Source organism: Sardina pilchardus, chromosome 15 (assembly GCF_963854185.1).
Source record: "Sardina pilchardus chromosome 15, fSarPil1.1, whole genome shotgun sequence".
Lineage (NCBI taxonomy): Eukaryota > Metazoa > Chordata > Actinopteri > Clupeiformes > Clupeidae > Sardina > Sardina pilchardus.
The window spans coordinates 14,111,176-14,123,083 of record NC_085008.1 but is presented as its reverse complement, the minus strand read 5'-3'; the positions used below and the strand labels follow the sequence as shown (position 1 = coordinate 14,123,083).

General features: G+C 41.1%; 1 protein-coding gene across 1 annotated transcript; it reads right to left on the bottom strand.

Moving 5' to 3' along the window:
- Positions 1 to 1,447: 1,447 nt before the first annotated feature.
- tmem161a (transmembrane protein 161A) lies at positions 1,448 to 10,210 on the bottom strand. The gene is made up of 12 exons (XM_062556656.1): positions 10,105 to 10,210; positions 9,326 to 9,429; positions 9,115 to 9,198; positions 8,884 to 8,981; positions 8,624 to 8,780; positions 8,135 to 8,286; positions 7,647 to 7,710; positions 7,380 to 7,523; positions 6,723 to 6,836; positions 5,747 to 5,921; positions 5,261 to 5,357; positions 1,448 to 2,963 (listed from the first exon to the last, which is right to left on the bottom strand). The coding sequence occupies exons 1-12, from the start codon at positions 10,105 to 10,107 to the stop codon at positions 2,671 to 2,673; spliced, it is 1,485 nt and encodes a 494-aa protein (XP_062412640.1). The 5' UTR covers positions 10,108 to 10,210; the 3' UTR covers positions 1,448 to 2,670.
- Positions 10,211 to 11,908: the final 1,698 nt, after the last annotated feature.

Below are 11,908 nucleotides of genomic sequence, written 5' to 3'. Positions count from 1 at the left end.
TGTGTTTTTCACATGTGTTTGTTACAGGGCTATTTTCTTTTTAGTTTATGTTTGTAGGCTTGCAACATTGATTTAATTTCTGACAACAAATACAATTTTGTACATTTTACACATCTTTATTGTAAAATGTACATTATTGTAACTATCAGGCTAATTGTAAAGATTTATTCAGGTGTAACATGCTGCACAATTATGTTGCCTGGTAGATGTCGCCTACTGCATCATCAAAATCATTCTTTGCTTATTTGTGCTTTCAAGTGATCGAGCAATGAAAAAAATCTTAAGCCTACATGCCGGCTTTGCCGCACAAATTTTTAAACTTGAAGCAGACATTGGTCACAACTTCAAAATGACTGAAATGATTCCCCCGACAGACACGCCCCTCTGTCCCGCGCTCAACGGTGAAAAGAAGGCTGCGGGGGTTGCGTCTGGGCTCGTCCCTAGAGAACGGAGCAGTCTGCAGGCCACGTCTGAATAGTCCGCCCCCCAGTCCCTATAGCAACCACGAACACCGTAGAAAGCATCAGACAAGGCCTCCAAAACACATGCACATAATTGATGTGATTATATACGTCAACCATGTCACCTTCCAGTTCATTACGCCACACTCTCTCCCAGGCTTGCCACAGCACCAAAATCTAGAGGTAGACATTGATGTTGAGTGCATCTAGTTGTAGGCCTAGTCCTACCAGCAATTTTTAAGCATTTAAAAAACTAAAACTGTTCGTTAATATATCTACAGGCCTCCAAAAAAATATTTTTTTAGCTAATTAAAATATTGATTTTTAATCTGAGGCCAAATAAAAGGGGAAAACCTATTAATTTCCATTGGCCCCATAAATGCTTATGTTAGTGCCTTCACTCAGTTACAGGAATGCCCAGAGTGTAAATGCAAGTTTTTTGGCTTGGCTTAGGGCCCTGGGCAATGTGAGGCAGCCAGGCAGCCAGGCAGCCAGGCAGCCAGGCCCCCCCCCCCCCAGTAAACCATCAGTCAGCTGATAAAAATAGCCTCCAGTCAAGCATATCCCAGACAACCAGCTAATAAAATGCCCAGACAAGTGACCATCTGACCCGCCACTCGGCCTCATTGTCCATCTTGACGGTGTGTGGAAGTGAAATAATATCACTAATAAATCATGTCAGACCCTCTGCCCCCCTCCCCCATGTCTCTCCTATTCGACCGGTCACTGTTGGGCCAGTGCTACATTACCCACTCACTGCAGTGGACAAGTCTTTTTTGGCAACTAATTAAACCATTCTCTTGTCAAATATTTATCGAGTTAGTCATGGACAGGCAGATTACACATGACTAGAAATGCATGCTTCCATAAGCCCCAGGATGTATAATATATAGCAGATAAATGAGGCAATTTAAACATTTTACTTAAAAAAAAAAACAAACAAAAAAAAAAAGCAGTGATCAGAAAGACACAAAATGTGCTGCAACTTCAAAATCAACCTTTGCATTTTATTAAAACTCAACCAACGTTAAAATGTACCAAATACATGACTCATCATGGAGCATTCAAAAAACAATCTCTTCAGTCAAGAAAAAAGCAGATTTTCTAAAAACCACCCACAGACGCACAACTCACAGCTCTTTTTTTCCTCAGTCTTAAATCAAAAAACAAATGAAACCTTGCTCAGAACACCAAATTAAATTGAGACAGTACCGCTGGAAATTACAGATGAGGGTTAAGCTATATGTGGCACTCGGTAATAAATAAATAAATACAAATGATTACTTTTAAACTCGTTATGGTACTGTAGGCCTACAGGACATGAAAGCTTCACGTGAAATTCATCTTTCTTGCACGTTTACAGTGCTTGGCATCAAATGAAACTGGACAGAGACCCCAAACCTCTCTGAGCCCTCTCGGTGACAAACGTGGCTGGCTGCATGTCTTTTGTGACACTGTGCCACAGCAGTGTACAGCTTAACTCATCACGGTCGAGTGTGCTGGAAAATGAAATCCTATCACTGACTTCAAAATCCCTGAGTTTCCAGGCACTTAAATTTGATCTGAATAGCAGCGTATTCAGTGAATACTGTAGTTCCCTATTGAGCATGTGAATGGTCGACTAATGCTTTGGACGTACAGTTGAAGACCTATGGGAAATAAAAACTATTTAGAGGTACCCGACATATATAAAGACAGTTAAGTGATATTAAAGTATGTCAAAATAAGTATTGGTATTCAGATGTAAATCTGAATGATTTTGATTGTAGGCAAGAACAGGACTGCCTTTGTTAAGCTATTGATTTAGCTACTGACGGTCATAAAATAGCCATCACTGTTATTTGTTTCATGGATGAGCAAAGATGACATTCTGGCATTGAAGTCATGCTAAAATGGTAGAGATATAGACTCTGATCAGGTCCAGTCTTGCCAATGGCCTGACTACACCCCCCCATTAGTCAGCATGCCATTCTAGATTTGACTTTGACGCACCACTTCAAGGTCATTTCACTCTTGCTGCTTGGGGTACACCACCACCTCAACCCCTTCATATGTTGCAAGCTGTGAATCGGACTGTAAGCAAAATCTACGTGTGTGTGTGTGTATGTGTGTATGTGTGTGTGTGTGTGTGTGTGTGTGTGTGTGGGGGGGGGGGGTAATCTGAACTCAGTGCAATAAGAGGGGGGACAGTGAGGACGGATATCCCCCATCAGTTGTGCATCAGGTACTGGTGGAAGTAGATGCCAAAGAGGCTGCTGATGACCTGGCACGCTGCCACCCACCAGGTGAGGAAGGCGAAGAAGCCGCGGAAGAAGAGCGGCGTGAGGACGGCACGCAGGCCGTGGAAGGCAGCGGCCAGGTGGGCCACGGTGGCCTGGACCTCCTCCTCCATGTCCTCGGCTTCCTCGTCGTCCTCCAGCGGGACGGGCGGCGGCGAGGTGGGGAGGACCAGGGCCGGAGTCACGCCTGGGGTCTCCTCGGCAAAACACCACGAGAAGTCACCTGGAAAAACATGTGAAAGGTATTTTTCTTTCAATTGAGTCTGAAAGGTGTCATTAGCTGCAACCCTACAGGATGAGGTGAGGTAAGGTAAGGTGAGGCGAGGCTAATTTGAGCTTGCAGGCGTTAGTGCCTGGAGCTTCAACCCCCGAGAATAAGAAAACGCTTGCATCCCTATTATCAAGCTGATGGTTTGTCTGTATAGTTGTAAATCCGCCCCCACAAGGCTGCCTCGATGTTACCGTCAAAGTACAGTAGGCCTACATAAAAGTTGTTGCCGTTTTTTGCTCAGTGGAATCTTAACATTTACACTAACAAGCAAATAAAGCACCCTTCACAGAGCACTCCTTTGCTCATTTATACCGTAGAAGACTTGGATCTGATATTTGCTTATTGACTATAACATTAGCCTGTAGCTAGCCAATTGTTCATATTTAGAACCCAACACCACAGACTCAAAAGGAACCTGGGCTGGCCCAAAAAAAAAAAAAAAAACATTTCACTATTATAAACCATTCTGTATTTTTGGTAACAAAAGATCCATACATCCAATGCAATTTTTGAGTTTTAGCTCTGAATCACCCAGATATTGGAATAATACTAGCCATTAAAAGTGGGCTCAATGCAAGTAAGCAGTTACAGTGCACATTAGCAGTGTACTGACTGTATGTGGTTTGCGACACAGCCACAGACTCATTAGCCTCTCTGATATTACTGATTAAGTAACATAAAAATATTAGCATTTTCACATCTTTATCAGCACTGCTCTTGCCACTGACAACTTTTGGCCTCTTGACCACACTGCACTTCTGCGCTCTCTGCAGTAGTTATAGGCCTTTTTACAGTTTTTTCGTAACTAGTGCACCTTTATCACAGTATGGTTGTCTTTTTTTCCTTTTTTCATCTTGAGCTCCAGACTGTCAGTTGCCAGTGATATGACAAAATGATTTCAGCCTATTTCAGTCCAGTGTTTCTCACAGAATTGGATTCTATTTGTGGTGGTAGACGGTGACTTGGACAACGGAGGACTGTTATTTAGAATTGTAGTTTAATAGCATAGGCCACATGCCACCAGTGAGCTAAACTATTACACCCATCTTTCAGGCCAATACATTGTAGGTGTGTAGTCTAATTGAGTTCCTGTCACTTTAAGAAGGTCTTGGTGGTGTGTACGTCTAATTGAGGAAAGGAAGGAAGGAAGGAAGGAAGGCTTGCAATTTTAACATAGTTGAAAAGTTATTGATGATGTGTGTATGCAATTCATAATGCTTTCTATGTAGTTAGTTAAAATAAAGGTGTATACTTCGTCTCCTTGACAAGCCCTTTTGAGTCTTGGAAAACAGTGTCAGAGTCAATAAAATCTCTGAAAGCAGACAACTAAGAATGCTAAGCTCGATATCCAAACAGTAGTCTTTAACAGAGCATCATTTCCCAACCTTGAGGTCGGGACCCCATGTGGGGTCACCTGAAATTCAAGTCGGCTGAGATATTGGGTCTTACAATTGACCAGTACATTTTATATATATAAATTGTATATACAAATATTATCTATACACACATTATAATAATATGCATAGATAGATAGAAACAAAATAATATGAAAACTCTTAGACATCCAACATGAGATCATCATGGGCAATAATGCTTGATCAATGCTTCAAACAAAGTAGTAAAACAACCAGGCGAGTTTGTCAAACAGACGCTTTAGCTTGCTAGGACATTTGACGAAAATATTGCTCTCAACTGGATGTTACAGCAGAGATGAGGTGCACTCGCTCAACATTTGTTGTGAATGATTGGGGTCGCCAACGTTTCGTGACATCAAAATTGTCACCTGCCAAAAGAGGCTGGGAATCCCTGGCTTAGAAATATGACTTGATCGCATTACTTAACTTAGTCTGGTCTCCCCAATTTACTATGTTGTGATAAAACCTTAGCAGAGGTAACTTGAATGCAGCAGTTTCGAAACAAATGTCTGCAGCATGGTCACGATGCTAAGCATGAAAAGTGCAGCTCAAGGAAAGGATTTTTATCTCCAATTCAAACTCATTTATCCTACAACACGGAATGTTATAGTGTAGTGGCCAGTGCTGATCTTGTGGCAGCCCGCCACAGCTTAGTCAACGTATGAGAACCACTGTTCAGTACATGCAGCTGTCTGTCCAAGCAGGCTGCTAGCGAGCTATGAAACCAAGGGCCATTCTATAAATGCAGAAGTACAGTTTCTATGAAATGGCAACTACCACACACATGATGGTTATCTACAACGGACTTTCGAAACTCATGAGGGCTTGGCTTACCCAGAGTCTTCAATGCAAGGGTTGAGAAGAGTATCAGCAGAATAGGGATCAGGTACTGTAGCGTCACCACAGTCAAGTAGCAGAATATGCGGGTAACCTGTGAGGGCACAATTCAATTTTAATTTGGAGCACAATAGTGTGAACAAAAGTATTCAGGTAGAAACAGATATTTTTCGAAAATCAGGACAGGCTTTTATTCATCCTCACGCCTCATCTTCCTTTGTTTACAAGCTGAAGTCATGCAACTCTGTGTGACCAGAGGAAACTGATAGTCGCCTAAAACCTTAGAGTTCAGAATTTCTAGTGGGAGTTGCTTCTAACAAACATGCTGTTCTATTCAAGCAAATGGAACACCCTAGGTGTCTGAATTCAGTGTGCAAACACTGTTTTGACCAAAATGTACATATATTTGTGTATGCCTGTGTATAGTATATGTATTCCTGTGTAGCATGTAAAGGTATGCATGGTGCCTCTCAAACTTCTTACCTTCCTCTGGATGTCAATGGCAGCTATACGACCAGCCTCCCTCTTCATCTGCTCCACCCACTTCTGGGCCAGGTTGAGGTAAGCCTGCAGGTGGTAGCGCGTGACCAGCAGGCGCAGCACACACAGTGCCACCACTGTCCACAGGCGCACCGAATTAAACATGGAGCTGGGGATCCTGACCAACAGAAAGACCAAATGAGGACACAGAGGACAAAAAGCATGTTTTGCAAACATTACTGATAAGAGATCAGTCTTCTTTAGAGTTATGCTTTAGCTAAGATCAGCTTTACTGTCATTGTGGAGAGTATAAGTACAGAGATAACGAAATGCAGTTTGCCTCCAACCAGAAGCACAAAAAAGCAAAAATGTGCAATGTGATCTACAATGGTATAGATAAGTGGTGCAGTATGAACAGAATAAGACAGATAAACAGTGTAAAGGCCGGCGCCCACCAGACACGTACGCAGCACACCGCGACAAGAAAAAAAATTAGAGCTCCATTGTTTTTAACAGAGCAAAGCCCACTAGAAACATCTGTCGCGCAGCAGCCGCACAGGGATAGAACACTGTTCTAAAATCCTGCGCGTCAAGCCCACACCGCTGAACGTAGTGTCCGGTGGGCACCGGTTTTAAGACACATAGTGCAGTGTAGACAGTAGTACACAGTTAAGTAAGTGGTATGGTGTACAGCAATATATTAAATATAAATATAATTATGTGCAGTGTAGTAACAGTATATAACATTATAAGTGTAGTAAAAATAAGATGTTTGCCATTTTATAGTAACTTTGTTAATAATAATTGAATATTCAGTATGAACCGTATAGACAGATATGTACAGCATGTGCAGTGAAGTACTACCAACAGTGGCATTTTAAGAGTAGCAAAACAATAAATGTGTGTGCAATAAGAACAGTATAAACAACAGTAGAATATGGCTATATATACAAGCCTAAGTGTATTATGTGCTGCTTACAATGTTACTGTTGCCTTTCCCATTGGAGCGTTGGCCAAGAAGTCCCTGGCAATTGGTTTCACCCACAACACAATCACCAGCAGAGGGGAGAGGAAGCTGAGGTGGAGGAGGGCTCTGGACAAGACACACATGCATAGAATCACCTTGAGAGGTCTTCATACGTTTTATAATGACAGTCATCATTTTATATACTCTTATTCTACCAGTCGAAACTCTACACATGTATAGTTTGGAACGTTCAATGGCATTATAATGGCATGGAACCATATGGTTTAGACCAGTGTTTTTCAACCTTTTTACGCCATGGCACATTTTTGACTTTTTAAAAAATTCCAACCACACACTATCCGACCAAAATGTTACAAAAAATGAAACTGCAGCCCATTACTTCTCGTTGTGAAAGAGACATTGCAGTCACTACATATTATCAACAGTGCAAACATGCACTCAAGGAGGGCAGAATGATTATCAATCCTTTGATGAAAGATCATCAAAAGAACTCATCTTTTTGGACCATGAAGTGAAATTGGATCATTTTTCACCACACTGGTTGAAAAACAAGGCCATAGACAACAAACTGACTATGTTGTTGTATCATTCAAATATAACAATGTTCATCTAACTCGCTCTACATGATGAGCGACGTTTTGGTCTTACTTTACAAAAGGACGGTCAGAATTCATCTGCAAGGCATCTAGATGGGTCTGGGCCAGACGAAGTCCAGGAAAAGCCAGCAGGGCACCAATGAACGCACAAATAGCAGCCAAGCCCAGCTTCACAGACAACTTGGTAACAGGCACTCTAATGGTAATTAAAAAAAAAAAAAAAAACATATATTAGTTTGACATAACATAAAATATAATAATGCAACAGATACATCACTTTGTCTGTAACCCTCTTCAATGAATTTAAAAGGGTACTTACGACCACTCTGCATAGCCTTGCTGTTTAGCAAAAACTTCCAGATTGTCAAAAAGACTGTTAAAACCTAAACAAAACACAAGTAACACAAGTGAAACAGGGGTCGCCAAACACTTTCAACATCACATCGTGGTAAGTATTATCAAAGTATTATCAAACCACTAGGGCAGTGGTTCTCAAACTTTTTCCAATGAGCACCACCTCTGAGAACAATTGGCACTCCAACTACTACCATTATGACCAGCATTACAATACAGTAGCGAAAGCCAATTTAAATATATTTCACTATGTACGTACTGTTTTGCATTGTTTTGTTTTTTCAAGAAAAATGAATATTTCAAAAATTGAAAGTTTAAATTTTAACAATTTTTCATTCTATATATTTTTACATCATTTGAAGCGATTATTTTGTCTTCATGAAATAAAACATCTTGCAAATCCCAGAGTATCACAACAGAGAGAGTGTTAGGGGAGGGGGGGGGGGGGCATACCAGGTTCCAGGCCGAACTCCAAGTAGTCTTCCCTCACGACCAGCACCAACATGGCTACCAGCAGGGACAGGAAGCCAAAGGCCAAACACACGGAGCTCTCTCCGTCCGCGTCGGCGCTGAAGTAGTGGCTCATTAGAATGTGAAGAGTCCTCCTGAGGATCTCAGGTCAAGGATGACAAACTGGACAAAAGAGTGAGCTTGTGCATGCAGAAAAACCGATGGGCTCTCAAGATACTAAAGTTACCTGAATATAATACATAGTTGTTGAAGTATATAGTATGTTGTGAAGTCTTACTATTATAAACAGCAACAGTTGCCAGTGATCTGATAATGGTGACATCTTTGTTATCCAAGGCTTCTGTGTCACAAAGACCCTTTAGCTGGTAAAAAAGGATCTCTAAGGGTTGAAAATCAATCATTGTGTCCCAATATAGGGACAACAAATGTTGCAATACACAAGTTGCAAACCTGAACAAAGGAAAAGGATACAGGCAGAAAAATACTGTCAAAACACACCAGATGGCACCAATGTTGACCTCTTTGCTGGCGTCAACCACACTGTAGTAGGCCTCGGTGAAAAGAAAAATTCCAGTTGCATAGACGGCAAAATCAATAAGCCACTGGTACTCAACGAAGAACCTCAGAACTGTGGGGAGGCAAGGGGATTATACACTGTTACACACTGTGATAATGATCCAATCCTGATAGTATATAGCATACCATTTTTTCATACACATCTGGTAATTTACCCAATGCATCAAGGACACTGATGGGAGTGCTGTCCAGATGGAGATCTATATCCTTCGGCACTGTGAGAGGCTTGTTTTCTCTGTTGCCATTTTGTCTTCTGCAGACAGATGAGAAAACAAAACCCTTCTCATTATGGGAGATCTCAGTACAATCTGTCAGTAGTCTAACTGATGGTAAGCAGTTGAAGACAGCTGTACTAACAAACAAAAGTCTACCATGACAGTTCACACCTGTCTTTCTTGTTGGGTTTGGTCACCTGCTTCCCAGCCAAGGCACAAAGCTCTACTTCAGACGGGTGCTTGAAGCGGAAGAGACTAAAAGCAGAAAACAGAAAACTTTGTCTTCAGCTTTGCACTCTGATTCAATTAAACATCAAAATATCATGACTGAATTACAGTGGCAGCTACATCAATAACAACAAGTTAAACAAAACCTCAGTACCTGCCATTGCACAGCAGCCAGCGTGCAAAGGAGCAGTGTGGGGCCATCCTCTGCATTATGCTGGCAGCCAGCAAGCTGACAACCAGCTGTACTCCCATAAGGGCCTGGAAGAGAGGATCACATCATACAAAGCAAAGTGTGACACGACAGACACAGACAAACTGTGGGCTACTGGAGTTTCAAATATTCTTTGACAACTCATTGTGTTTTTGTTTTCAGACCACTGACTGGGATAGTGTATATCTATTGTCATTAATTTCTTATTTGCGGTAGATTAAGAGAACGTCTACGCACACGTGTCCAAACTCAAAAGTCTTTAGGCAGTCATGGTGAGGGCCACAACTGCGCCAGTCATTCAACATCAGAAGTTGGCTAAAAAGGGATGGCTAACTAGCTGGCTAGCTAAAGAAGAGGAAGAATTAATGGAAAGCAGAGCTAAATGTATAGCATGCTAGGTCACCCCGCAATGCTAGCTTGCTGCAGGAGAATATGCCTAACTTGATGCTTTGAAATTGAGATGGACACTGTGCTAGGTCGTAATTTACATGAGATAATAGTCCTTGATAATAGTACTTGAAACATGTCAACTCATGTGAGTCAACTCAGGCTTTCGCGAGAAGCCAACTGCCTTGTTATCCAGCTAGCCTAGCTTACTGAGTACTCACCTGGCTAGCTAAGTCTAAAAAGGCTGTCGACAAGTATTATCTTACGCATAGACGAACGTTATTTACGCTTCAACAGGCGAATGAAGAATAACGTCAAATGCAAACTGTTCTTACCATTCTGGTATTTGTGGAGGTATCAGTCGGACACGTCTCCCATTGACAAACTCTCTGCAAATATCTCAATCCCTGAACAGCTGAGACTACTCCAATGACATGTGGGTACTCTGTACGTTCAAAGTAAGGGGTGTGCTTACCACATAAGGACTTAAAATCCTATTGGTCGAAATGGAGCATTCAAGGTCCTCATTGGCTCCCGGAATCACCGATTATCTTGTGGATGGATCAAGTGTTATGCCGAAATTCTGTTACCTGCCTGTGAAACAACCTAATAAGACTAGAAAATTGAGCTGCTTTTCATTTTGTGACTTAAGGTGCCAATATCTCCCATGCTTGAAGACTATTTGGGTAGCCTGGGCTAAATTCCTTAGTTTTGACCTTAAAACCCTTTTGGTTAAGTGGTTTATGGGCATTAAATAAGATCTAGTAAGGAGAAGCCTACTGAATGACCTTAGTTTTTTTTTACTTTTCAAAGTTTTTGTGAATTAACACCTTAAAATAAAAGTAGGCCTACAGTTACCCCCTTAGTCACAACACATAATGGGAACCCCTGAATTGACGTTTGGGGTTTCACACTCACATCATTGACATGGCATTTAAGGTAAAATTAAGGGTTCCTTAATTTAAACTAATTGGTTTTGGCATGTTTTCAGGGGTAATTTAAGGCACATTTGAGTATATTACGTTTGAATGAATGAATGAATGATTTTATTTGACATTCTCAGTTCTTACATATAAAATAAATACATGATTCAGTTATTTAGTATACCATACCACATACTTAATCTAAAAAAACCAGAGAGTCAGGATAACACAATAAAGCTTAAAAGCTTACTTCCATTGTGGTCCTTTGATGTTGTATGGCAGCAGATGTAAAAATGACAAGAATGGCACTGTGACATTACTAAAAAAACAACACTTACAGTAACAGTATTCTCCAGCTATACATATTCTAAGTACAAGCCCTACACTACCTGATCTCTAAGCCATGTTTTCGCAGAACGTTTAAATCCATCCAAGCTACTGCTTACCTTAATATTACCTGGTAACTTATTCCACAGACTAGTCGCAACATATAAAAAGGAGTTCTTCCCTACTTTTGATTTCACTCTTGGAGGAACACAATCTGTGGAACTCCCCCTAGTTGAGTAGTTATGAACATCCCTCACTCTACTGAAGAAATTGTTTAAATATTTAGGGACATCTCCATGTACAATCTTATATACCATGTTCAACTCAATTTGAGAGACTCTATCCTCCACCCTCAGCCATCCCAGCCTCTCAAAATGATGACGATCAAGGTGAGTTCTTGGGGGCAGATCTAGAATGGTCCTGACTAATTTATTTTGTGAGGTCTGGAGTTTATTCTTGAGATACTTAGTGAGGCCATTATACCAGGAGCAACAGGCATAATCATAGTAGGGCTGAATTATAGCGCCTGCTAAGGTCAGCATAGCCTTCTTATTTAAATACTTTATATAAATTCTGGCCAGAAAACGCACTCGTTTCATAGCGTGATCATAAAAGGCCTCTGCACGATAGGCCTACTTTTGAGTTTAAGTTCAAGAGTTTCACTCACTGGCCTTGTCAATGTAATTGATTTTTCAAATAGTGGGCATGAGGAGGAACTCAGTTGGCAGGAATATTTTACCTGAACATAACAGTTTATTTGAGTCTATTGTGCCTTTTTGATGTAGGCTAGGCCTAAGCCTTGAACCGAATCCCTGGCCTTGTTTTTACTGAAAGGCGTGCAGTTTTTTAAAGCAACCCTATTATGCTTTTCCAGTTTTTCATTTTCTTA

Excerpts from the sequence above, each read along its gene's own strand:
- tmem161a (XM_062556656.1), bottom strand. Across the intron at positions 9,199-9,325 it reads TGGCTGCTGTGCAATGGCAG|TCTCTTCCGCTTCAAGCACC; the intron begins GTACTGAGGTTT and ends TTCTGCTTTTAG. Across the intron at positions 8,781-8,883 it reads CAGTGTCCTTGATGCATTGG|TTCTGAGGTTCTTCGTTGAG; the intron begins GTAAATTACCAG and ends GCCTCCCCACAG.